Source organism: Scatophagus argus, chromosome 7, assembly GCF_020382885.2.
Source record: "Scatophagus argus isolate fScaArg1 chromosome 7, fScaArg1.pri, whole genome shotgun sequence".
Classification (NCBI taxonomy): domain Eukaryota; kingdom Metazoa; phylum Chordata; class Actinopteri; family Scatophagidae; genus Scatophagus; species Scatophagus argus.
This window is the reverse complement of record NC_058499.1, coordinates 15733201-15759492: the sequence shown is the minus strand read 5'-3', so window position 1 is coordinate 15759492 and position 26292 is coordinate 15733201. Positions and strand designations below refer to the sequence as shown.

General features: G+C 41.7%; 3 protein-coding genes across 4 annotated transcripts; 1 reads left to right on the top strand and 2 right to left on the bottom strand.

Moving 5' to 3' along the window:
- The first annotated feature begins 463 nt into the window (after positions 1-463).
- Positions 464-4079, top strand: rag2 (recombination activating gene 2). The gene is made up of 2 exons (XM_046395404.1): positions 464-664; positions 1846-4079. The coding sequence occupies exon 2, from the start codon at positions 1860-1862 to the stop codon at positions 3456-3458; it is 1599 nt and encodes a 532-aa protein (XP_046251360.1). The 5' UTR covers positions 464-664; positions 1846-1859; the 3' UTR covers positions 3459-4079.
- A 608-nt stretch (positions 4080-4687) lies between these two features.
- On the bottom strand, positions 4688-11682 carry rag1 (recombination activating 1). 2 transcript variants are annotated; one of them, XM_046395234.1, is made up of 4 exons: positions 11281-11682; positions 10103-10459; positions 8904-10015; positions 4688-8086 (listed from the first exon to the last, which is right to left on the bottom strand). In XM_046395234.1, exons 2-4 carry the CDS (start codon positions 10435-10437, stop codon positions 6342-6344), a joined length of 3192 nt encoding a protein of 1063 aa, XP_046251190.1. In that variant the 5' UTR covers positions 10438-10459; positions 11281-11682; the 3' UTR covers positions 4688-6341. The 2 variants fall into 2 exon arrangements, with proteins under 2 accessions (XP_046251190.1, XP_046251189.1); XM_046395233.1 differs by having other exon boundaries at positions 11471-11681.
- Positions 11683-21946: 10264 nt separating this feature from the next.
- Positions 21947-25894, bottom strand: si:ch211-256a21.4. Its single transcript, XM_046395361.1, has 4 exons — positions 25660-25894; positions 25328-25526; positions 23496-23687; positions 21947-23095 (listed from the first exon to the last, which is right to left on the bottom strand). The coding sequence occupies exons 2-4, from the start codon at positions 25512-25514 to the stop codon at positions 22782-22784; spliced, it is 693 nt and encodes a 230-aa protein (XP_046251317.1). The 5' UTR covers positions 25515-25526; positions 25660-25894; the 3' UTR covers positions 21947-22781.
- Between the last annotated feature and the right edge of the window lie 398 nt (positions 25895-26292).

Genomic DNA, 26292 nt, shown 5'->3' with positions numbered 1-26292 from the left:
AAAACTCACGCCAGATGTGTCTTGCCATTGCAGTAAAATGAATGAATAGCAGTATGTTGTGCTAATTCAGTTTGTCATCATGCACTTCTACCACGATGTGGGTCCTGTTTCTCACCATGGCTGTTGAATTTATCCTTGCAGCATCACTTAATTGAGACTTGGACGTGGTATAACACAACACAATTATTTACTGTTAGAAATACAATCCCTTAGTTAAAAGGGAGTAATGCAGTAGAACACAGCAAAGCAGGATGAACCTTTTTCTTCTGGACATATTTAAACTGGTTCAGCTATGGAGAAAATAAGTGTACATTGCACCTAGACTGTTCTGAATTTCTTAAGTTATTATACAGGTTAGACTGTTCAGCAATCAAGAGTCTCACAACGGCCTGTTGTATCTACTTGGCATAAGTGATATCCAGTGTTACCAATGAAGCGGCTCACTAAATGCTTTCAGGCAGCACACCTGCCAGTGAGCAACAGTCACAGGCTGTTAACCTCAAGATCTGGAAGTGTTTCTGAGTCAACGAAGCTTCACAAACTCTTTCGTTGTCTGCTGTTGTCAAAGTTCAGGTACATAAAGAGGAATTTAGGTTCGTCTTAGTGATTTTAAGATTCACACTTTAAGTGAGCTCAAGCACTGTATCCTGGCACTGGCCATAAGGTAAGCAAACTAATAATTATGAATAAATGTTCTGCTACTGTTAATCTAAGATGACTTATAGAGTGCATATGTAACCATCCTGCTGGCTGTAAAATGTAGTCAAAAACTGTCTGTATTAAAGTGACTCATACTAGTGACTCAAAGGTGATTCAGTTGAAGAAACGATGGCACAGCTGATGCTGACTCAGAATAAATTCTGAAAGAAACAGAATTTGTTAAACTGAGAAACTATTTAATTTTGTTGTATCTTCCTTTAATTTACTAATACCTTATGCACACTGTTCACACTGTTATTGTCCGGTAATTTCATGAGGGTACTGACACTGCTGCAACAGAAAATGTAACACATTTTCCAGGAAAATCACTCTGAGGACTGTTCCCTTGTAAACATTCCCAGAACGTTACTGTCTAAGTCAAACAGCTCCGAGAAGCGTTTGTTTGTGTCTCATGTTGAATCTAAGTAAACTTTTTAAGTATCTGATTTAAATATGGAAAATTTAAATATGGGGTTTGTTTGTGGCTGAAAATAATGAAGGGAATTCATGAAGGGGTCATTTTTCTTCTATTTTAATTGTTTGTGTAATTACATGTTGTTGCTGATGTTTGAGTTGCTCAAACAACACACTTTGTGTTTCCATGCAACAGCAGCAACATACATGCAGTTCACAACATGCATTAATAGTAGTAGTCACTTGCAGCATTATTAGTGAGCCTTAGAAAGAGTCCATTTTACATTCTACAATTTAAAAACTGTTTTTTTTTTCACATAAACCTGCACTTATTATTATTAACAAGTTGTAGTGGCAGTAGTAAAGTAGTTCTTGATGTTAATGTACTAGTATAAGTAGGAGTAAGATTTTTATTAAGGTAAGGTGTCAATGGTATTATTAATTTCATGTCATTCCTTTATTATCAACATTATTATTCTTTTACCCATATCATTACTATGTATGATATGGATGTTAATATAATATCCATTATATATGCCATCTTTCAGAAATGTCAAAAGACAAAAAGAATAGCCTTATTTATATGTGCTCATCGACCATGATCACATGGATTATGGTCCTCCAGGTGTTACTGTCATAAACAGGAAGTAAAACTTTTAAACTCCTGAATGAAAACAATTAACAGCTGACTGACATATTGTGTTTGTGTGTTTGTATTCTGTTTTGATGCAGGCACCTGCCAGACAATGACCCTGCAACCATTAACTCCAGTGAACTGTGCAAGCCTTCTACAGCCCGGCTGTTCTCTGCTTCATCTGGATGGTGAAGTTCTCCTGTTTGGCCAGAAAGGGTGGCCCAAGCGCTCATGTCCAACAGGGGTGTTTGGGGTTCGGTTTAAACGTGGTGAGATGAAGTTGAGACCCATCACTTTCTCCAATGACTCATGTTACCTTCCTCCATTACGTTGTCCAGCTGTTTGCCGCCTTGATCCCTATGATGGGCTTCCAGAGAGTTATCTCATCCATGGTGGCCGCACCCCAAACAATGAGATTTCATCAACCCTGTATCTGCTGACCACGGATAGCCGTGGCTGCAATCGTAAACTAACTTTGTGCTGTAAAGAGAAAGAACTGGTGGGGGATATGCCTGGGGCCAGATATGGCCACACAATGAGCATGGTTCAAAGCCATGGAAAGACAGCTTGTGTCTTGTTTGGGGGAAGATCCTGCATGCCTGCAGGACAGCGGACCACAGAGACCTGGAACAGTGTCGTCGACTGTGCTCCTCAGGTGTTCCTGTTTGATTTAGAGTTTGGTTGCTCCTCTGCACACACTTTGCCTGAGCTCAATGACGGACAGTCTTTCCATTTGGCCCTTGCCAGAGAAGACTGTGTCTACTTCCTTGGGGGTCACTCACTGACCTCTGACTCCCGCCCTCCTCGACTATTTCGCCTGCGCGTTGAGCTTCTGCAAGGCAGTCCCTTGCTTTCTTGTGAGACTCTAGACACTGGTATATCTATCTCTAGTGCTATAATCACCCGTACGGGTCCTACACACAAATATATCATCTTAGGTGGGTATAAGTCAGATTCTCAGAAGAGGATGGAGTGCAGCACAGTGGTACTTGATGAGAAAGGGATCCACTTTGAGCACTTGGAGCCACCTAATTGGATCCCGGATATAGTCCATAGTCGCACTTGGTTTGGTGGCAGTGCTGGGGAGGGAAGTGTCTTACTTGGTGTACCTACGGAGGGAAGACCATCCCAACCAGATATGCATTACTTCTATAAGGTGAGCTTCCAGACAGAGGGAGAAGGCAAAGAGGAAGAAGGAATACAGAGTTGCAGCCAGGAGTCAACAGATTATGATGACTCCACTCCTCTTGAAGACTCTGAGGAGCTCTACTTTGGTCGTGAGCCACATGAGCTGGAGGACAGCAGTGACGGAGAAGGGGATACTTACAATGAGGAGGATGAGGAGGATGAGTCACAAACAGGTTACTGGGTCAAATGCTGCTTGGGCTGTCAGGTAGACCCCAACACATGGGAGCCATACTACTCCACTGAGCTCCATCGGCCAGCCATGATCTACTGCTCCAGAGGGGAGGAAGGACACTGGGTCCATGCCCAGTGCATGGAGCTCTCTGAGACCCTGCTGCTCAGGCTCTCTCAGGGCAACAAAAAGTACTTCTGCCTGGACCATGGCGGCCTGCCCTACCAGGAGATGACTCCTCCTCGACAGATCATGCCTCTGAAGCGTACCCCGATGAAAGTTAAGGACAGAAAAACTCTTACATTCAAGATGTCTCCCGCCAAAAAAAGCTTTTTCAGAAGGCTTTTTGAATGAATCAGATTTAATTACGATGCATGTAGATGGTCACTGTCAAGAATTATACGTTTATTGAAGAATTGTCTTGTTTACGTTCAGTGAATGAACGATGTGAAAAATGCCTAATATGCTGATCTGTATTCAATGTGAAATATTTTGTGAGGACAAAAAAATAAAATAAAATTGCATTCTATTATTCCATGCCCGACACAAATGACATTTTAGCATGTATGAGTACAGTGTCTCTAGTATGTGTTCTTTTCAGCTGTATAACAATGCCAATTGTAATTTTGTAATCTATTAATCCAGTTTTTGCCTCCTAATGCTATCTTCCATGGTCAAATGGAGCTCAATTCTTTTTGCAATTATTCCTACTATTAGAATGATTATTGAATGAAAAAATGGAAAGGCTGTTAAGTTACCAGTTGCCTAACAGAACTCTTCAACCTTGACCACAACCTGGATGACTGAGAATCTTCATAGACTGTTAAGAATGCTACACATACTGAGGAAATGTCTTGTTTATATTCAGTGAATAAATTGATGTTAAAAAAAAATGCTATACTGATTTGTACTCAACTCAGCACAGTGAAATTAACAATAAACAGTCTGCTTCAAATTCAGTTTATTTCTGTCTTACCTGCTTATTTCTAGTGAGTTTTCATGAGCTTTTCATGTGACATTTTAGTTGTCATGACAGTGTTTCTCATTTACATTTTTATCAGTTGTACATCAGTTTGCAGTTATTTTGACATCACCAAGGACCATTTTGAAAATTAAGGATTACCGTAAATAAACTTCCCTTACATTGGCTTCTGGGGCTAAATGTACATGGATTGTTTTTGCAGTTAAATAAGTAATTGATAAATGATATCTAATGCTATAAATCATAATATGATATAACAAAACCTGTAGTCAGTTGAATCAGAAATTAAATAACCCTGAATGCACTGCCTGAACCTATATGTCTTTATTTTGTTTTTTTATTATTTATTTATGTCTTAAATTTAATTTAGAACTCTTTTCATTTTTGAAACTGTTTTGCACACTTTTGCTTTTTGCACTCTTTTCTGACAAGTGAATGTCCCCGCTGTGGGATCAATAAAGTTCATCATATCTTATCTTATCTTATAATTGTTTCTTTTTCAGAGGGTGTTCATAGTCTTTATATGTGAGAGAAAATCTTAATGTCCAAGCACATCTCTGTGCAGTGTTTCTAGTTTGCAATTTTCATTATCTTTGTAATTTGGTAGTCCTGCACCACAGTGAAAATAAACAGTTGCAAGTGCTGTCTTCCAATGTACCTGAATTCTGCTATTAATGCAATATTAAAACACAAAATTTAGTTCAAAGTGTTACAATCAAACCAGAAGATCAAGTATATTGAGACTTTATTTATTCTTCAGAGGAAACAAGGAAAAATAAGTACAAATGCCATCCTCCATAACATCATCATCATCATCATCATCATCATCATCATCAAAGTTATGTTAAAACACAGCAGAATGATCTGAATACTGTAAAGCATTTAAAAACCAATAAAAAAAATGTGAAAGAGTAGTGGATCTTCTGTGTAATACTGTACAAGTAAACAATTCACAGCTAAAAGTCTTCTGCAACCTCGGTAAACCATTTACTTGATATTTAGTGTGATATGAAAATAAAAAATGAGGAAATACATGGTGAAAAGTGAGCAAGTGAAATTCAGTGAATCATCCATCATCCATTACTTTGGAAATGAAATTCATTACAGCAAAAAAAAAACAGATATGAGACAAGTTTCAATGTAATGCACTCTGAAACATGATGTCATTGTAAGACTGTGACAACTATTAAATTAAATGTGAATATTTTACAGATGTGATGTGGTTAAACTTATGACAGTAACATAAAATCAAACACTCAATCAAATAAGAAAACAAAATTGCCTGTCACAGTTCAAAATTGTGAGGGCAGAAAAATAAAATATAATCAATCAATCAAACAAATAAAGTTGCCAACAAATCAGTTTATATCAGGTCTTTCTCGCTCCTGCTCATCCTTCTCCTCTGTCAACTGTGGCAAAGGAGAAATATCAGTAGAGAAAAAGAGCCAGGTTATATACAGAACTTAAGAAAAATCCCTGGCTGCTGGAGAGTCCATGGTGTATTAGGCTTCATAATGGACCATACTGTATTTTTATAATATCAACAAAAAGGTCAGTATAAGCTTTATTTTATGTGAAGAATTCGAATAAGTATCATCTATTCTCCACTGTGCAAAAGCTAAGAGATAAAAATTGGTTCAAAGTGACCGGGCATCTATTCTGCCCCTCAGGGATCCCAAGATAAAGCACTAAAGTAATCTTTTTCAGAGGGCACTCATGAAACAAAGAACATTTGGGTCTCTGTGATTGCATTTTGCTCCAGCTCAAATGATATATTAATACACAGGCCAAAAATGTGGTCTTTTTAACACAATTTCCCCCCATGACTTACAGCACTTTCATCTGTTGCCATAAATATCCTCGCTATATATTCATAAATGTGTCATATCCTTGCAATACAATAAACTGCTCCATATTTCACAGACGGTGATGATAAAAAAGAGAACTTTACTGCTGAGAGCAAGAGAAAAGAAACCTGTGTGTTACTTCAGTACTTCTTCGCTGTCCTATCTTTGCATTGTAGTAACTAATGACTAACAAAGCAGGGCAAGGCAATAATAAGCCTGTGATTAACAATAATGTTGCTTAAATCTTTCAAAATATTATGACATTGCTATTTCCCTGATATTCTAAATAACAATGGGTACAGAAGTAAAATAAAAACATGTCCCTCTTACTGATTGAGGCAATTATTGTACAACTGTACAACAACCACGAAATCAACAACGTGTTAATGTTCACATTAAAAAGACGACTCAAAAATCATCTTCCAGACACATGTCCTCTTCATCTTGGTACTCTATTGGGTCAATGCTTGCTTGCAGAGCTTTGGCTGAGTCTTTGTGAGCTTCCATGAATTTCTGCAAGTACTTGGAGGTGTAGAGCCAGTGATGTTTCAATACGTCCTCCAGCTCAAAGGACTTTGACTGACGTGCATTCATCTTCCTGAAACGCCTGAAAAGTTTGTTTGCCGACTCGTTCCCCTCGCTAGCCCATGCCCCTATCGATCCATCTCTCTCTATGATTTCAGGCACGTGGGCCAGGGTCTTGTGCAGGTAATTGGTTATCTTTCCATTGTACCTATATTTGAAGGTAGAGGAGAGGAGGTCAGCAAAGCGCTGGGAGTTAAAACTGTAGCGACATAGCTGGTCAGGACACTCCTTGGCGGGGCAAGACGCTCGCCACACAGGTTTCATCTGTAGGTAGAGACTCATAAGCTCCCTCAGGGCCTCCCTCCTCTCCTCTGAGGGCACAAGCTCACACACCACCTCCACAGCCTCCATGGTCATTAGCCTGCGGGCATAGTTCCCATTCATCCTCATTATGGGTTTGAGCTTCATCTTCTTCCTCAGCTGTTTATCTAGGGCTGCCCTCCAGCTGCGCCGCTCCTCTCGGCTTGGATTGACCTTCTGGTACATCTCCCCAATCTCATCCTGGAAAATTTTGTAGAACTCAGTGGCATTGCCTATGTCACAGTGCAATGCATCCAGTGTGGGATGGGTCTCCATGAAGGGCTTGGCAGAAACCCCTTTGACTCTGTCTCGCAGCTCTTCTACTGACTCAGAAAAGGGATTGGTTCTCCATATTTCATAACGTTCTAGGTTCTCTTCATGGCTGCGGGTAATTGCATGAAGGACCATGTTTTCAGAGGCCTCTGCCCGACTGGAATCACAAAGAGTGCAGATATAGGCGGATCCAGAGGCTTCAAGGCCCTCCATCTCACGCACCATCTTCTCATCATATCCTGTGCCTCTGAAGTGAAAGCGGAAGGAGCGAGGTAGTCCACCAATGGATAGGATGAGCCTGCTCTCTTTCATTGCGTTACGCTCTGCAATTATAGGCCACAGGATGGCTGTGAGTGTCTCATGGTCTGACTCATCCACAAACATCAGGCAAAGGGGCTTACAAGACAGTTCTGAGTTTGGCTTTGGCTCTCTGAAGATGGTAACCTCTTCCTCCCTATCATCTGCCAAGACAGAGATAGACATAATGGTGACAGAGAAACGTACAGCCTTCTCAGGAACAGCTGGTCCTCCACCATGCTTTTCGCTGACATCGCCCATGCCATCACAAGATTCCTTGATCATGACACTGAAGCCTGAGGTGCAAGTACTGTCTTCCATCCCTCTCTCTCTCAGCCCATCCATGATGTCCTCCTCCAGATCCTTTAATGCTGACACCAGTGCCACATCATAGCGAAACCGCCGAGTCATGGTGTCAGCTGGGGAGTCATCCACTGAGGAAGTCCATCCAGAGAGCCCATTAATAATGCCAACATTGCAAGATGTAGACACATTCTTAAGAGCTGGCTGCCATTCAAACTGGTGAAAGCCGGGGAGAAGCTCCTTCTCTACAGCTCGCAGAGTGTGCAGGGGCTGAAAAATCTGGCGTCCACTGGTGGCTTTGACAGTCCGGTACATCTTATGATACTGGCTGCAGCTCAGGAAAGTGTTGACCCGAATGGCCAAACACACAGCAGGATGCAACCCAGCGCCTCTGCCTGCAGGGAGAGAGAGAGAAGAGAAAGTTTCAGAAAGAGACAAAAAGATGCAAAACAAGAAAAAAGGATTTAAACATGAAGAGAATTATTTAACACCAAACTGTGTAAGTCCATTTCTAGTGCTTTGCAATGAACTGCAGTATGTCACATTTCCTGATTTGATACTCTGCATTTGCAGTCATCTATACTACGAGACAGAGAGAATCACAAATTTAACACCCAAATGTGAATTATCATTGTCAAAAGCCCACAAGCCCATGATTACAAAATCCAATATTTCCTAATTTCCAAATGTTATAAGGGGACAGAGGGTGAATCAGTGAAGCTGGCAAAAGTGATGTATTGGCTGCAGATGAAAACAGACACCAGCTGGCTTCTATTCCCCAGAGAGGAGGATGGTGCTGTCTGTGTAATTTGCAGATACAAGAGCTGCTGATGTTGTTTTGATTCTAACAGCCCCTTCACAAGAGTTGTTATTGTGCATTAAAGGCAGTGTGAGACGGAGGGACTGACAGACAAGCAAACTGAGAGTGAGAGTGGGAGAGAATCAGAGAGGGACTGAGTGTGTAACAGCCGTGGTTCAATAAACAGAGATGGACAATAATGAAATGCTTTTCAATCAAAACCACAGCCAAACTTTCTTCTCTCTCCTCAGTGGTGAACTTTTCAACTCATTGTTATTTATGAGATGATTTTATTCCTTAGAGCGGAAATATTAATGAGCAAACACTATCATAATTTTCATTTGTTTGTGTCCCTCTGTCTTGGTTATGGAGGGTTATGTTGATTGAACAAAAGCCTCATAATAGCCTCTCACCTTGCATCATGGCCTCTAGCTCATCTGCCTGTCGGTGTTCATTCCCAGATCTCAGTGCAAGCAGAAACAGAGTCATGCACACAGACTTCAGGTCACCACCTTCCTCTTTGTCTGCAAAAATCTTCACTTGGTTCTTTAGATCCCTCAGCCGATGCTTCTGGGCACGACGCGTTAGGGATAGCAAGTGCTGACGAGGTCTTCCCCCTTTATTGGTTAGCGGGTAGCTGTCAAGTTCCGATGACTGCTTGTTTGCATCCTGTTCATCCAGCTCATGGTCCAGACAATGAGCTTTAAATGAGTCTAACCTTATCTGCTTGCCACAGCCACTTCTGGGGCAGAGCAGAGGCAGGGACTGTAGGGCTGATAAGAAAGCTTTGGCAGGTGAGGTCAGATCATCAGGTACACAGCGCAAGTTGCAGGCTGGGCAATGAGGTCCCAGAACATAACTATATTTCATAATACAGCTGCGGCAGAAGAGGTGCCCGCAGGGAGACTGAACTGGATCAGAGAGCAGGTGGTCACACACCAGGCAGGTGAAAGAAAAGATGAAGTCTATAGGAAGCTTCTCAGAGATTAGCTTGATACTCAGGTGGTCTTTCTGGCAGTGGGTGATGTTCCTCACCCATTGCTCTCTCTGGGTGCTGGGTTTCCTCCAGGACCTGAGGACAGGACGCCGAAGAGCCCTCCTCTCACCAGCGGCGGTGCCGTCACCGTGATCCCACTTGGTCCTTTTTGCCAGGCTCTGGACTCTGGGAATGACCTTCCTTCTCTTTCTCCCAGTCCGCTGGAATGAAGGTTTCCTGGGGGAGCAAAGGTGGCATTGGGAAGAGTGGGGTTTCCACTCAGGGACTCTTGTTCTAGAGAAGCTGCAGACACCCCCTCCTCGTATGGCAGCCTTCCAGCAGTGATGGCAGAAGGAAAGAGGGTGGACAGACTCTGTGTCCTCTGTCACATCTACCTTGAAGACTTTGAGAATGATCTCTGGCCAGCTTGTAGCCTTGCAACCCATTTTACACAGGGCAGCTTTGCTTGTCTCATCCAGATCCCCATGAACATTGTGTACTGGTCCTTTGATTTTTCTCAGCGCCACTCCACAGAGGCGGCACAAGCACCTTTACACAGGAAAAACAATGTTGTCAAATTATTGAAAAAAAAGCTTAAAACATAGCATAGTTTATAATATAGTGACATTTGTTCACCTGAGGTGGCTCATGTGGGTGTCCATTTCCTGCAGCTTTATATCTACCCTCTGGCCAGGGCCTTCTACATTTTCTTTGCTTTTTCCTCCAAGGCACAATTTCATAACACTCCCTGCACCCACACCATTATTTAACTCTGTATTTGGAGCTGAGGGAGGTGAGATCCCTAACAAGGCTCCTTTCTCAGGAGGTGTCTCACTGGGCAGAGGTGCCTTCTCCATGGACCTCACCCTAAACAGTTTAAACTTCCACTGAGAGTACTTAGAGTGGGGATGGTGGAGCTCAGCCGGCATGGAAGATCTGGGGTCATCTGTATCCAGGCTTTCCTCCGCCATAGTGGGACTTAAACCTTACACCCTGTGGAGGAGAGGAGAGGAGAGGAGAGGAGAGGAGAGGAGAGGAGGGCTTAGTTTGATGTATCACAAAAGTATGAAAATAAATTTAGCTGTCCATGAAAGGCATATTAATGGACAAAGAGAGGAGATTTGAAGGTTCAAATGCTCAGATATCCCAGCATTGAGCCTTTGACACAGTCTAACAGCTTTACTTGATTCCTGTTGAATTTATACACCAAGCATCCTCAAATCCCACTGAACAGAGTGTAGTGAGCCTTGACCTAAAGTGCTGTATTATACCATAAGTGGCATTTAGATCTTGTGTAAAATGCATGAGACAAGCATTGGGGGATCGATACAGCACCAAAATCTTCATTTCTCTCATCTCCAATCCCATGACTCAGGGGAGCCATTCTGACTTTTTTCCTTTGACACAGTGAGTTTGCTAAATGGGCAACCTCATCCCTGCAAGGCTGTCAATCATTTATATTAGTCATTTTCTTGGCCGGAGAGAGAATTGGAGCCCCGGGAGCCTCTGACTGGCATTTTAAATGTGGGGAAAAAATCTAAGACACAGGAAACTTATTTCATAATACATAGATATTGACCTAACAAGAGGGAAAAGAAAACAAGAAACCATCACATTGAATAAAGATCCTAAAAAATTGTTCCAAACACAACACTGTTCAATTTTACAATCGTATTTCAACAGCCAAGTGTTCTTATGATAGGGCACAGGCAAGATCAATGATACTGCTGCACTGACACAACTTATTCTATCTCCTCGTATACTATCTAGGCTCCATTACCAGTTCACACAATAAAGCAGCAAAACAATCTTACCATTGCACACCTATAGCGCACACACTCTAGCATCTTCAGGCTTTCCATCTTTCACTGTTCCCACTATGTTTTCTCCCTGGGAGGCTTGAATCTGGCAGTCTTTCCTGGCTCTCCATGTTCTTCACATACTGAACTCTCCTTTGAGACAAACAGCTGAGTCTGTGTTCATGTGTGTCAGCTGTGCTCTTACCTTGTTTTTCAGTCTCAGCTGGCGTCAGCTCCCCTGGGGGTCCTCTTCGCATGGGAGCACAAGGGAAGCCCTGGAGCCAGGCCCTAAACCCTACGTATACTGTATGTGTTTGAGTGTGTCACAGCTTGGAGCATCTGTTGCCAGAGTTGTGGCTCCATACAAAAGGATTGCTCCTGTCTGTCTCCTTGTGCCTTGTATTTATACCCTTCCTTTGGTGGGATCCCAACAGTCATCTCCTGGCACCTGATACAGGCAGCTGATTTAAAAAAAAAAACAAAAAACATACACGCGCACACACACACGCACAAAGAAAACAAGGTCAACTCACAGTTGCAAATGTGTGTGTGTGTGTGTGTGCTTGTGTGTGTGCATACCCCAAACAAGCAACTTTCTAGCACACCACACTGATCCTCAGCTGGAAACACTTCTATGTCACCTTTATCTCCCCTCTCTCATATCCATCTGCCGGCTCACCTCATCCAGGTGGCCTCTCTCTGACAGAAAGATAGATACTGTTAAGTTTATGTAAAGGCCACTGGTGCAGAGACACAAAAGGTTATAGAATAAATGCATCTTTCTGTCCCACAGACAACTAAAAAGTCTGCCAAAAATTGTATTAGAAATAGAAAGTGTCATTTCACTTTTAGAAAAGTGACATGACATGTTTAAACTCTGCCTATTGCCAAACTTTTAAACACAGAAAACATAAATAAGAATACATGGGTGAATACAGGAGCTGATTCACAAGTCAGTGCTGTAGCAATTTGTTAAAGCCGACAGAGATCTTTGCTTCTCTGTCTGTACATTTTGTAAGGATGGTGTTAAGCTAATAATAAGTGTTTTTTTAGGCTTTTTTCGTTAAGGTCTCCAACAGACATGAAGTCAACAGAAGCTGCATATGTCCATATAAAACAATTACAGTGATAAGTGTGAAGAAAGAGAAGGCTGTGAATTAATCAGACAGCTAATTATATGTTAATTATGTGTTTTGCATGTGTTTGTTGGAGACGTGGTAGTATGTGTGAGTGTGTGAACTGGGCGATATATGGGATAGGAGAAACTGAAACTGAATCAGAATTTTAAAAGACCAGGAGTCAATGTAGAAACAGAAAATAATAGCAACAATGATAATAACACAATGTCATTCTAATTACTGCATTTCCCCTTGCCATTGTCTCTCAGTGTTTGCACCAGAATTTCAGGTGGTGACTGCTGTGAATCAAAATGACAAAAGTCAGCAACACGAGTGAGTCATATTAGGCTGAATACCAATTAGCTGCTATTAGCAGCTATTCTCAACGCAACATACAGCAAAGTACAGACAAGCACAGAGGCCATAGCCACCTCCTGAGCTGTTTATCCATAGGTCATATAAGCTAAAAAATATGTTAGCAACATTTCTTATTCTGAGGAAAGTGCAAGTGTGTTGCATAGCCTATGTGATTGTAGCTGTGGTATACATCTGTAGCTCCTCTGTCTATACAAGCACATTTCCTTCATTTCTCTAAATGCTGCCTCTCTGTTACCATTCAGAATGAGTTGTAATTAGACAGCATCATTTGATGTCATGTCTCAGTAGGTACGGGGAGTATTTGCCCAAGATCATTCTTGTTTGTAATTATCCAGGGGATTAATCTGGTGTATTCGCCACAGGAGCCTGTTGCTGTTGTGTTGTATTTGCCAGCCAAGTCATTAGATACACAGTCAGTGGGCACCAAACAACAGTTGGGTCTCTCCCACTCTTGTCAGCTTAACAGGGGAGCAGAATGGATACTGGCAGGTCTCTCAGCAAATATTTGGTGCATATGGTCAAGTGTGACCTTAAACAGCAATAGTATTCATTTGTTTTTTAATTCTTTTTTTGTGACTAGCATGCTTATGCACAAGAAATGCTAAAGAGCAAATAGTGGCAAATGCTACAGTGTGGCAAGTGCTGTTTTACAGCCCTACTCAAATCCATCAGACACAGCTGGGAGATTTGAAGTATACAATGCTTGATACATTACATAGAACAAGCAAATGATGAATTGTACCAAGATGTTCCAAGCCTATTTATAGCTGCTATTTAGATTTATGATAGTCAGCTATCCACATGTTTCCAAGGTAAACGACACACCTAGCGCCATGGCAGACAGAGAAGGAGCTGCAGATGTCTGCCTGACAAACAAGCAGTGACCCCCTGAGACCCTCATCTCTCAAACCTGCTAATTGACTTGTTATTGATTAACTCAAAGACAGTCTGATTTATGGGGGAGAGAACTTGTGGAGACAGCCACCTGGCGTGCAGCGGAGTGTTATGAATGTGAGGAGCAGGTCCTGCGGGACTGGAGGCTACAGTTTAGGAGGACATACAGGAGTTTGCAATGCACCAGTGAACTGACACCTTCCACTGGGAGGGGATGTTTTTTCTCATATGATGAATCCAAACAACATCAGTGAACAATGTATGTGTGTGTGTGTGTGTGAGCATGTTGCATGTTGCAGGTGTGTGCAGTTGGAGGGATGAGTGGTAACATGGCACAGGCAATACATGTGTTTGGGGAGAGAGGAGGTGGAGAGAGAAGGGGGTTGAGAGGGGCCGTGTGTCTGTAAAATTTGAGTCCCTGCTGGTGTGTATAAGACACTTGGGAACAAGACTAAATAAATATAAGGTAGTTCTATTAATCCTTCCTTGAGAAACTAAAGAATTCTTATTTTTTTGGAGTGTGTGTGTGTGAAACAAAGAGACAGAGAAAGAGAATAAGAGGGAAAGTATAAGAGGTGAAAGATAGAGAAGGGGAATATAGTAGTGATCTTGTATAAAGGAGTTGCACAGGATAACAGGCTTAGTTCACAGTGGACAACACAAATGGGCTTAAGGCTGATTGCAGGCTGTGACAAGGAAAGGAGGGAAGAGATCAAGCCTTCCAGGCAGAACTATGCAAGCAGAAGGTCTAACAAAGACCCTCTGACAGCTCAAGTCACACAGCAGCTTAAGGGAAAGTGTCAATAGCAGGAATGTGCAATGAATGAATTCCACCACAGCATCGGTATCTTTCTCACAGGAAATAAAATGTCAGCATCGTTCACATTTGAATAGACTGACCAAAAACTGCAGCATGATATTTCTAAATGTCATGAAGAATGTAGGCATCTTTGTGATTGTATTCAGGGTAACGAGGGCATTTCGCTCTAATATTTCCACTGAGTGTTATGCAATATATTAAGCTTTCAGTATGCTAATTTTTGATTGCATTTTCATAGTACATTCCGCAACTTCTTCAGCCTGACCCAGTCAGTTGCCTCCCACTGTCCACCTCTTCCATTCCTCATCTGGAGACATGATCGGACAGATTAATACTCAAAGGGGTAGACTTCAGTGCAAAGCTATTCGTCAGAGCTACCTGCCAGAACAAACCCCTTACCCCACTACTCAAATCTCCTCCTCATTCATCTCGCCTTGTCTCTCCGACTCAGAATCTTGTTTCCTATCGTCTCTCCCCTCTCCTCTCACCCTCACCTCAGCTTTTGTTAATAATCAATTATGTGATTATTTCAATGAGGTGATTAATTACTGGCTCTCCCTCCCTCTGTACCACAGGTTAGCGTGCTTATAATCACACACTGACAGCCAGGGGTTCAGCTGAGTTAAGCGATGCTGTCTTGAGACCTTCTGTGACCCTGTATGACTCGGCTGCATTTGTTTTTGGTTCATCTCGACTGATGGAGATTTAACAGAGAGCAGAAACACACCACAACATTGCAGCGTCTACAAATAACACCCTCCACAAGCTACTGACAGCCTGACACCACAATATTTTCCATGTCCAGCTTTCCAAATATTCATTTTATTGGATAGTCTAGTCTTGGGGCGGCATTAATTCGTTCCAAGTTTTGCATTATAACTCTCCCTGAGGCAATGCATGAGTTATTTTGGTTTTGGACTGGTTCCATTCATCTCTTCTGTTCTGGTGAGTTAGACAATATGGAGAACAACTTAAGCTGCAGAAACAGCCAATGTCCATTTTAAGAGCCTTTTAAAAACAACTAATCCTATTACAATAGTAAGACGAGCCACATGAAGGTCAAGAACATGAGGAGATTGCAATGAATACATAGGGTGATTGCGATGGAGTTTACAGTATAGTCCTGCAAAAAGCAAGATGTGCTTCTGAGCAGACAATCCAGATGGAAGTTGATCCAGCACTCGCAGTAAACCGAATGAAATTAAATCCTGAGCTGGATTCAGGAGCTCTAGAGTAGAGTGGGGAATCAAGACCGGTGTCTTTAATCAAAATAACATTCTCTTTAATTCTGTGTTAATTAAATGTAGATTTCCCTGATTGAGGAGCAGTCCCCTTGATGCCAGAGGACCTTCAGTCACACAAACATCCACTCACTGGATTTGTGTTGTGTTTAACCACGTATTAGTCCTTTTTTCCTATACTGTCTGGCGCTGGTTTGCACAGAAGGTCTGTCAGCTGAGGAATAGTACCTTGCAAACAACTCCCTGAGATTTCAAACATTCAGCATCCTTAAAGGGAAGATTTCTTGGCAAGTTGTTAAACACCTTCATAAGTAGTTCACACCCATACAGTTCTTGAATGAAACAAGAGTGAATTCTAAGTACTACCAAATTTCACACAATTTGTCTCCTGACTGGTCATCCTAAGCCTTTCTCTTCCTCACTCCCTCCCTCAGCCCCCCTCCATCAATGTAATGAGCAAATCATGGCCACTAGGGAAAGATGTAGAGAGAAAAATTGGTCCTATTATGTGTCAAGGAGTGTGAAAAGAGCAGTGCTGTTGTCTGTCAACTCTAACCCCCAACTGTCCCTGGTCTTAACTTCCCACCAAACACAAAAAGCTCTTTTCCCACCCGTAGATCTGCTTATTATTTCCCTGTCTTTTAACTACAAAGTCCATTACAGGAAATGCCAGGACACCGTGCCCTTTTCTGCACTAGCTCTGCCAGAGCCCAGACAAGGGAACAATGGACACAGTAACACACAACGATTCAAGACTGATTTAGAGTGACTGGTCTTAAACCCGACTTATAGAGTACAGTAATTATAGGAGGTGAAAGAAGGGGCTGTTAAGGATGCTCTGGATAGGTGGGGGCTTGGAGAGGGAGATTGTTGTCATTTGGCAGCCAGTCCACTTGGAGAGAAAAGCTCCTATTGGAGCCAGAGCCTAGATAGTGGTGCATTCATCAACCAGTCACTGCAATGATTAACATGATGCAGCCGAGCCATTTTTTTTTTTACCACCTCATGAGCTCAGAAGCAGACATATGCAGTAATTGTTTGAGAACACTGGTTTGGAAACTGCTGTCTCTTTTCAGAATTCACAGTCACATGTACTCTGTGAATTGGACAACAGTTAGAAAGAATCGAGCAGTTGAACCTAACTCAGGGGCGCTTGTTCACCACAGGAGAACACAGAGACACCTCAGGAAGGGACTGTCTGTAGCTGGAGGGAAGAGGGAGACTAACTAGCATGGAATACATAGGCACCACAAATAAATACACTATCTACCTGTTTTGGCGAGTGCTTTGGGACCAAAGGCATTGATACAGTTTTGCATTTTCTGGTCTGCATGTACAAGCAATTGTAACAGACTGTGCATAAGCAAATGAATTCCCAACTGAATGGAGAATAATGGCAGAGGCAAGGGAGGCCTGCGATGGCCTTCTCATAATAACAGTGATAAAAAATGCTATTCTTCTATTCATACTCCCCTCACTCTTCCTTTACCAACTTTCCCTTTTCGGCTCCCGTGGGAGGCACATCATTCTAATGTACACACACTACCCTTTTGTCAAAGACCTGCAGAAGAGATGGAGATGGGGACGGAAAGCACACACACACACTATTTATTCAGTCAGATGGTCTAACGTGTGGAATATGTTTGAGCTTGATGCCTGAATTTGAGCTACATTATGGCATTTGGCATCACTAAGTGAGTGAATGATGCTGAGTCCAAAACCACTCCCTCAATCACTCATTTACTTTACTCTATAGTAAGCAAAAAATTGAGGATTTTGGACACTTAGGAACATGACAGTGACACATTTATTAAAACAAAATATTCTAGCATGGTATATTCAGAAACAAAATCAGATTCTACAGTTATGCCAGCTTAGCTGTGCTTTGAACTTTGAAAGTGAGTGTGGTGGAGTGATAATGTCCCCACCCCCCATTACCAGCCTGATGTGCCCTCAAGCAAGGCACTTAACCCTCAATATATGCTCTCCAGGCGCTTGATGCAGCCCACTGCTCCTGTGTGTTTCACTGCATGTTGCATGTTGCATGTGTGTGTGTTTCAATCAGTGGTGGGTTAAATGCAGAGAAGTCATTTCCCAGCTTGGGATTAATAAAGTAACTGAAATTAACTTAAATTAAAACTAAATGCTAACTTTAGAATGCTGACATTTAGCAGTTTTTACCATATTCACAGTCTTAGTTCCCCATGTTAACATGCTAAGATTTGGATTTACATTAGTTTTCCAGGGGGTGGCAGGGTGGTGCAGTGGTTAGCACTGTCGTCTCACAGTACGAGGGTTCTGGGTTTCAGTCTGGATCTGGGCCCTTCTTTGTGGAGTTTGCATGTTCTACTTGTGGCTAAATGGGTATTCAAAGGGTGCATGGGTGCTCCGGTTTTCTCCCACAATCCCAAAAAGATGCAGATTAGCTTAATTGGCTACTCTACATTGCCCCTAGATGTCAGTGTGTGATTGTCTGTGTCTGAGTGTCAGCCCTGTGATTGATTGGCAACATTTTCAGGATGTACCCAGCCTCTTGCTAGTGGTCAGCTGGGACAGGCTCCAGCCCCCACATCATCTTGCATGGATAAAGTGGTAAAGAAAATGAAATGGGTGAATGGACAGTTTTGCATGCATTTAGTCATAAATCAAAGAATGGGACCATTTTAATTATTGAACTGATGATGGTTCCAGATGAAAAGTGAGAGGATAACCGATGTTACAGTTCATTCAGACATGAATGTCTGCATCAAATTCATAGCAATCCATCCATTGGTGGTTGGAACCATGGATATCTGATCAAAATTTGTTCAGATTTTGATTCTGAAGGAGTATATACAAGATATTTCACAGGAGTGACCTGATGGCACTAAATCAGCTGTCAGAGAATCCCTGAAGTCTTTAGGATTCTGTGAACCAACCAACTGGCAGGCCATCCATCTCTAGAGCCACAATGTTAGCATGACGTGAGTGAGTGAGTTATGGCTATTAGATTATTCATGCATGCAAAGTTCTCTTTCCAAGATGGCTGCAACCATCTCTCTTATACTCTTTTTCTTCAGCCTCCTCTCGCTTCACTTCCTCATGCCATTCACAGTCATTGTGAAAAGGTGTGTGTGACTCCTCTAGTAGAGCAGAGTCCATTATCGTAAATAGGCCAATAAGTAACTTCACACAACGTGTCTCCAAAGCAAGCACACTCTAAATGCAAAGCAGAGGCACACTGCTAAAAGAACTTGCGCCAAGTGATTATATTTGTAATTTAATTTCCTTGGTCACATAGAGATAAGCGAAGGGAGCAGCTACAGTTGGCCAGGGATGAATAGAGTGACAAGAATGGGACTACAGCTTCATTGTCTGGACTGAGATGTCCGAGACGACACCACTTATGAACAAGGGTACTGGCAGACAGATATGGCACCTGCTGGGACTCACAAGTCTCAAGTCAAAGACAAAAACACAAAGTTGGTCCCAGAAACAGCAGAGAAAGCTCTACTATGCAATACAAACACCTGCACTCTCAAATCAAATGGATGTGGAAGTACAGGAAAATCAAGAAATTGTTTTTCCCTGATGCAGGCCCCTTTCTGTCCATCTCTTTCACACTCTGTTCTGCTGAACAAATGTAATCAGCAAGGCAGCCTGGGTGGGATGTCAGTCACAAAGAGCAATGGCTCATTGCAAATTCTACAGGCGAGATGAACTGGGTCCTGGCAAGAAGGAAGACTGAAGGACACAAGGTGTACTCCCCCTTCTCCCCACCTCCCTCCTTCTGTCTGCTTTTCTGAGATTGCTGAGCTGCTGGACATAAAATTTCCTGAGTTTTCCATTTTCAAAGAGTGTCCACTTACACTGATGACAATGCAGAGGAGGTCACCACACTGCAGTGGTCAAACTGTGATTTGGACTGTATCAGAATATTTCAGGGCTACAGAAAGCTGGTGGTGAGCAAGCAGGGAGAAAGAGAAAGATACAAAGTTCATCACACATTACTGTTCACAACTCAGGGTCAGTGTGAAACTATTTTATGACATCTCAAATTCTCTCTCCTCCTTTGTTCTCAGTTCACTCCTCCTCTCATCATTACGTCTGTTTCTCCCCTGCTGTCTTGTCTTTCTGCGTATTTCCTCAGTGTCTTCGCTTTGAACCCAACAGCATTAACCTGTCAGGAAAGTTGCAAATGTTCTGAGTGAATTATGTAAACCACAGAGAAATAAAACTGCAAAAAGCATGGAGTGCTTGCTTTATTTCATAATTCATCACGCTCCCCGATCGAGCCAAATAAAACCTGACTTATTAAGTAGTCCAGGACATTCTGGCTCAAAAGCCTCTGAAAAATGCCTGAGAATATTAATCACTCTTTGTCTACCTTGAAAATAAAAATCAAATACACACATACACATATATACATACATGCACAGATTTCTTATCCTTTTTGGGGGTTATTTTTTTACTGATCAAATGAGAGCAGTGCCTCCCACATTTCACTAGATTTCATTGCAAGGGGCAAAGCAATAGATGTTACACCAGCACCACCAAAAGGAAAAGCAGGAAACAACTTTTTTTCTCTCTCTTTTTCTTCTCTTTTCTTTGCCTTCCAAAATACAATCTTACAGTGCTGAAAATCAGATTAAAGATGCTTCTCCTTGGCAGGCAGCAAGTTTATTTATTTATCTTGATGAACACCACCACAGACACACAGCAGAGAACACACACTTGTACTGGGGGAAGACATAGTGGCAACGCAGTGTAATTAGTAGGACATGGCTGTATAATTGGTCTCTAATTGATATGAAGAGCAGTGGTATAGCTCAGGTTATGTTCTACACATGCTGTCCTTGCAGGCAGGAAATGCCTGCTCGATCTCAGTGCCATCTTCTGATTGATGTCTCTGTAGCAAATGCCCTTCAACAATCAGTACCTACAATCTCTCTGTGTCTATCAGGTCACCTGTCTATCTGTGTATAACATCTTCGACCATTCATCTGTCATTTCTTCCTTTGTGCTTAAACGTCTCGCTATCTCTTTCTTTCCTTCTCCACACTGATTTGGCCTCTCTTTCTCTAAAGGCATTGTCAACCTTTGGTCTGTGTCTCTCAGGAAGGCGAAAAGGAAAAGGCAGTGTCCGTGGTGTTGGAAGGTGAAAAGTGGAGACACCGACAACCATAAAAGACTGCATGCTTTCAATGGCTCAGACAGTTTCTACCAGGGGAAACAGACTTACGATGAAAAGCAAATCAATTTTAAATGTACTTTTATTTACAGAAGACAGTGGATTCTCTCAATTTAACAAATAAGGTTTTTAAAAATAAGAAGAGAACCCAAATAAAAGTCATTGCTGCGAGGCACAGCTGGAGACAAGAGGTCAACTCACGGTGAAATGAATGGGTTTGACGTTTGGATGGGGAAGCTCTTTAGAACAACTCTGTTCATGGATCGCGTGCTGATGCAAGACGACCTTCAAGGACATTCCCCTCATTTATACAGCAATTAAGCACTACCCTGTTGGTAAATTGAAAAAGAGACAAAAATCCTCTGTGGATTTAATAACAAACTCATTACCAGGGCCCAACAGGGCGGAACTGCCTTTTAATTAGAGCAACACCTGATTAACGCCCAATTAACAGAGCCAGAGCCACTTAATTCTCCCCCACTTTGGCAGGTTGAGAGCATAAACATAAGCAGTCCAGCATCAGAGTGCTTCCTCTCCTCCAGGGAATGTGTGAGAGAAAAGTAAATAACGACTTTGGAGGCAGTCTGTTGTGTGGTGGTCCAAATGCTCTGCGGAGCTGGAAACAGAACGTTGGAAATGCATGGGGTAAGAGTTTCAAAAAGGAGACAGATGTAGGACTGGCTGGCAAAAACTCTGCTTCACTACACTTGCATCTCCTGGCGTAGGACAACCGGCCAAGCAGTGAACCATCACGCTCAGCCGCAAAATGTGAGTTCTGGTTCCTCCTCCCATTCTCACATAAAACTGTTTTGTCTTCATGACAGACACACGGGCAAGGATGTAAGCTTAAAATTAAAAGTGCACTTTTATCTACCTCATTTTGTATATCTACCTCATCTTGTATATATCTACCTCATTTTGTATTTTATATCTTTATATTTTTTTTTCTCTTACGTGTGCAATTTTAACTTTCTTCTGCTATTTATAGGTGTGCTTTTAAGCCGAGAATCTGCACAAAATTTCGTTATGCTTGCATAATGACAATAAAGACTCTTGAATCTTGGATCATAAAACTTTTATTCAGCTCTGTAAGCACATGATTAGCATAGTCAAACTTAGCTTAAATGACCACACTGTACATGCATTACATTTAGGTATCCATATCCTAAGTGGTAAAAACATAAGGGAATAACTGAAAGAGGTTACGATCATTTGTGATATTTGTTACTCATCAGTAAAGTAAAAATATTTTTCCATAAGAAAACTACAATCGTGAAGACCCTTTTCGTTATAAAGTCTGTAGCTCATCTTGAAACAAATAAAATAAAACATTTTAAAATAACTTACTTTGTTGAGACCTGTCTCAAGTGTCACAGGGTCATCACAAGATGGCACGATTTTAACATTTAACAACTATATTGCAGCGCTTAATGAACATTTCAGCTAAAGTATTACTTCAGCATTTTGCGACAGTGTTGCATTTATGTAAAAAAGAACAAAATGGACAAAACTTACTGAACTCCAAAATGCTGCAAACACTGCTCCACACATCACTCTGTCAGAGAACAGTTCTCAGCTTCCCAGCCAGTACTTTTTGGTCCCTATTGTGTTTTTATTTCACGCCAGTGGATACAGAGAACACACTGGAGAATGACTACCATAATCAGCTCTTCAGCAAGCTGAAGCCGTCAGTCCCATTGACTTCCACGATTCAGGAGCTTAATTCCTCCAGCCAATACTTAACTCCAAATAGAGTTTATCAGTATTCAGTCGGGTTGCATAGATCTCTAAAGCAGTGAGGAATTGCTGCTTTCTCATTGAGTATCTGTGCATTCATGTGTACCATACAAATTCACATTCATTTTGTCTGTCATCTCCTTGTTTCTGCACTACTCTCAATGTGTTGGCATATACCTCTTTGGAGCCATGCCACTTTTGCTGTAACCAGGGTGATAACTATCACTGAAAGAACGTTTAGCAGCCTTAAGTTGAGAGGAAATCCGCCACGACTCCACAGCCTTCTCTAAATCTGGCAGGCTGTCTGGCACAACAGCTTGTTCAGCTATAAAAACTATCATCTCCACCACCAACAGCAGGACCCATCCCAAAGCTCCTAGCCAATAAGAAGAGCCGAGGCTGGAGAAGTCTTGACTGATTTCTTCTCGGTGCTGATAAGTGAAAAGAGACCAGCTGAGCAGGAAGAAGAAACCTGTAGATAGCAGAGAAAAAAAACAGGTCAAATCAAGTATCATTGCAAGAAAATAAAAAAAGTCATTAAGATCAATTATTTCGTGCCTGGAGCTTTAGAAGAGTTTGTGTGATAATGAACTGCAATTCCAAGTAAAGTAAAACGTCTCTTTTAAACTGCTGCCCTGCAGGGTATGTAAATGAGTAGTACATAAAAGAATTTCTGGAGGTGTGGGCATGAACTACACAAATCAAAAGGCTACTTGGAGGTTAATTGGAAGCGGGGCTATTTTGCCACTGCTTTACATGGAAATAAAATTTTATTTTTAAAAAAGCCAAAACAATAACAGTCTAATAATTAATAAAGACACACACACAAAAACATAGTGTGTGGCTCAGGAAAATAAGTGTCATCGTGTCACCTGTAGCGGCCATGGTGAGCAGCAGCAGTGTGGTGGGGTAGAGTGCCTGTCCTGCCATGAGGAGAGCGCGCGTGTTGGAGTAGGAGTGCACCGTCTTAGATGTCCAGCAGAGGGCAAACACCAGACACAGAGCACCAGTACTCACAGCCATCAGGCAGGCAACAACTGCAAATACGCTCTCTGCTTCCACAGCTGGAAGTCACAAAACAAGACACACATATGCACAGTCCATAATGAGAAAGGTAAACTGGAATGGCCACAGTTACAGTGGAAGTGTGATTACATCACACTTCCACTGTAAGTAATCAGAACGGCGAAGTGAAACATGTTTAGGTGACCACATTACACATGCTCTCCCTGCCTACACCTGAAACCACAAGACTAAAACCAAGAGTTCATGTACTTTTTTGGGTATTTTTTCAAGCATAAATTAACTCATTTCACACTGGATTCATACTGAATCCACTGACAGACACATGACACACAACAAACAATGATGGGGAACAAGTTATTTTTGTGAACAATTGTTTTTCAAAAAAAGTTGATTTCAGAAGCAACCCCTGTTGGCACAGATACACAACCGTTTAACTGTCCTTGTTAATTACAGCTTTTCTGTGTTCATGCTGGCTGTCTGAGGTGAATGTATTCCTTAAAGAACACAGAACTTGCTAACGTTTGAATTAATTAATGCAAGGCTAACGTCTTACTCATTTTACTTTTTAGGACTCTGTGTGTTTGTTCATTAGATTAAACACAATCTTGTACTTATTATGGGGTCTTAATGTTAATTTCAGGTTCAGGTTCAGGTTACTTCATTTGTACCCAAAGGTAGATTTGTTTGGTAGTTTTGAAGGTGCATGGCATCCATTGACACAACTCGTGTCAGTGGATGTTATTGGTAATATTCTGTTTCTTCCCGTCTTGAGGAATTACTTTAACTAATCTCACGGCTAGCTAGTATGGTCTGTTCTGGTTTAGTTTGTTACATAATTAATGAATTGTCTAATACATTGGGTGTAACTTATTTCCGGTATTGTTTTTAATTTATAACCACCGAATTAGAAGTAGTGTATTAGCTGTCAAATAATGTTTTCATAGACAATAGCTTCCAATAGAAAAGCTAAACAGTTTTTCTCACTTCCACACATGGTGAAGCAGAAGATTTTACCTTAAATTAATTCTGAAAGTGTGCTTCCATGTAAAAAGTAAGTAAGTAAAAAAACAACAAACGGACAGGGAACATAAATTCTTTCAATTAACAATGACAAGGCATGAAATATCAAGATTTCAGCACATTATTTTACCTCTACATTCTTTTGTAACTGTTTTTGCACACTCTTTGCTTTTTGCACTCCTCTTCTGTCCTTGTGAGCTGCCACAACAAGTGAATATCCCCACTGCGGGATCAATAAAGTTCATCTTATCTTATCTTATCTTATTTGCCTTCCGCCCAATGGAGCTTGGGATCTTCAGCAGATACAAAGAATGCACTTCCCGAGCTCAGGAGCAAGCTCAAACCTGTTCACAGCTGCTGAGAAGCTCATTTACAACCAGAAGTATTTTCAGATGTTCTTCCTCCTGATGTTGGTTTCTTTTACAGATTCTAACATGTTAAAAAAAGTCTCTTCTAAGGCTTATCTCTAGCAGACCAAATGCCTTATCAACACAGCACAACAAACACATTAAATACGCTGTGCTGCCTCATACATTTTACTCCATGTGTTCCTGTACTGCATACTGTATGTCAGCCGAACCTTCCACCCAACCCTGAGTGACAGCTTTAAAAAGGGGTCAAAGAAATGTCAAAGAGGTGAATGCTGCTTGTTACTCACCATTGAAGACACCTTTGCTATTCGTCTGATCACTTTCAGTGTTGTTCTCCTTCGTCCAGAGTCCTTTCTCATTCAGCCAGAATGGTGTTAAGACTGCATACAGCACACACAGGCATCCTGCCAACCCCACACAGCACTGAGCGAACCTGAAGCGACTGATGGAGTCCCCCAGCTCCAGAAACTTCATACTTATACACGACTGAGATAGAGAGAGAGAGAGGGAGGAAATAAATGTGTGATTTAAGTGATTTTAGTAAGAGTAACAGAGGGAAATGTACCTTGTTATTTATATAAATCAAGAATGTAGATTTGTAATTTAAGAGCTGTCTTACCTTTGTTGTTGTGGAGAACAGAGAGGTATCAGAAACAAAGCTGTGAAGTCAGTCTGTGTTACGGGACAGAACAAAGTTTAGACCACAGTACCAACTTATGTTTGTCGCTGCACTGCTCCAACTGTACTAATACAGTCACACATTACTACTTGTACTGCCCGAGACCACAAGCCCTCACTAGCAGTACAACACCCTCTGTGTTGCTCCACCTCTGCTGCAATGGAAACTCCCCCTGCTAGCTGCAAAATTTTCCCCGTGAATTCTACACTTCGGTTCCCCCCTAACTCACACTGTAGTGAAAGTGAAAACATCAACAACGGCCATTCAGTATTTAAGGAAACAGAAGTTTCTGTGTCTAACTGTAAGCAACAAGGAAGGGAAGTTAAAAAATTTTAAAAAATCCATTTATACTGTAGAGATATTCTAAAAAAGCAATATACCACTCTGACATTTGTTGATGTCAAATGCAGAAACTGTGTGTGTGTGTGTGTGTGTGTGTGCGGTGGTGGTGAGTAGGGGGTTGTAAGCAGGTCATTACTCATAGAAAACATTTAAGGAAATCCCACTCTCCGTTTATCACAGTGGGGCACAATATGACGTGTTTGATCGCGATTTAAACCTCAGATGTCGTTT

Bases quoted from the DNA above. Each gene is read 5' to 3' on its own strand.
- rag2 (XM_046395404.1), top strand. From the start codon at position 1,860: ATGACCCTGCAACCATTAACTCCAGTGAACTGTGCAAGCCTTCTACAG.
- rag1 (XM_046395234.1), bottom strand. From the start codon at position 10,437: ATGGCGGAGGAAAGCCTGGATACAGATGACCCCAGATCTTCCATGCCG. The intron at 10,016-10,102 runs GTGAACAAATGT...TCCTGTGTAAAG, and splicing joins ACCCACATGAGCCACCTCAG to GTGCTTGTGCCGCCTCTGTG. The intron at 8,087-8,903 runs GTGAGAGGCTAT...CTCTCCCTGCAG, and splicing joins GCTAGAGGCCATGATGCAAG to GCAGAGGCGCTGGGTTGCAT.
- si:ch211-256a21.4 (XM_046395361.1), bottom strand. From the start codon at position 25,514: ATGAAGTTTCTGGAGCTGGGGGACTCCATCAGTCGCTTCAGGTTCGCT. The intron at 23,688-25,327 runs GTGAGTAACAAG...TGTGACTTCCAG, and splicing joins TAGCAAAGGTGTCTTCAATG to CTGTGGAAGCAGAGAGCGTA. The intron at 23,096-23,495 runs GTGACACGATGA...TGCTATCTACAG, and splicing joins GCTCACCATGGCCGCTACAG to GTTTCTTCTTCCTGCTCAGC.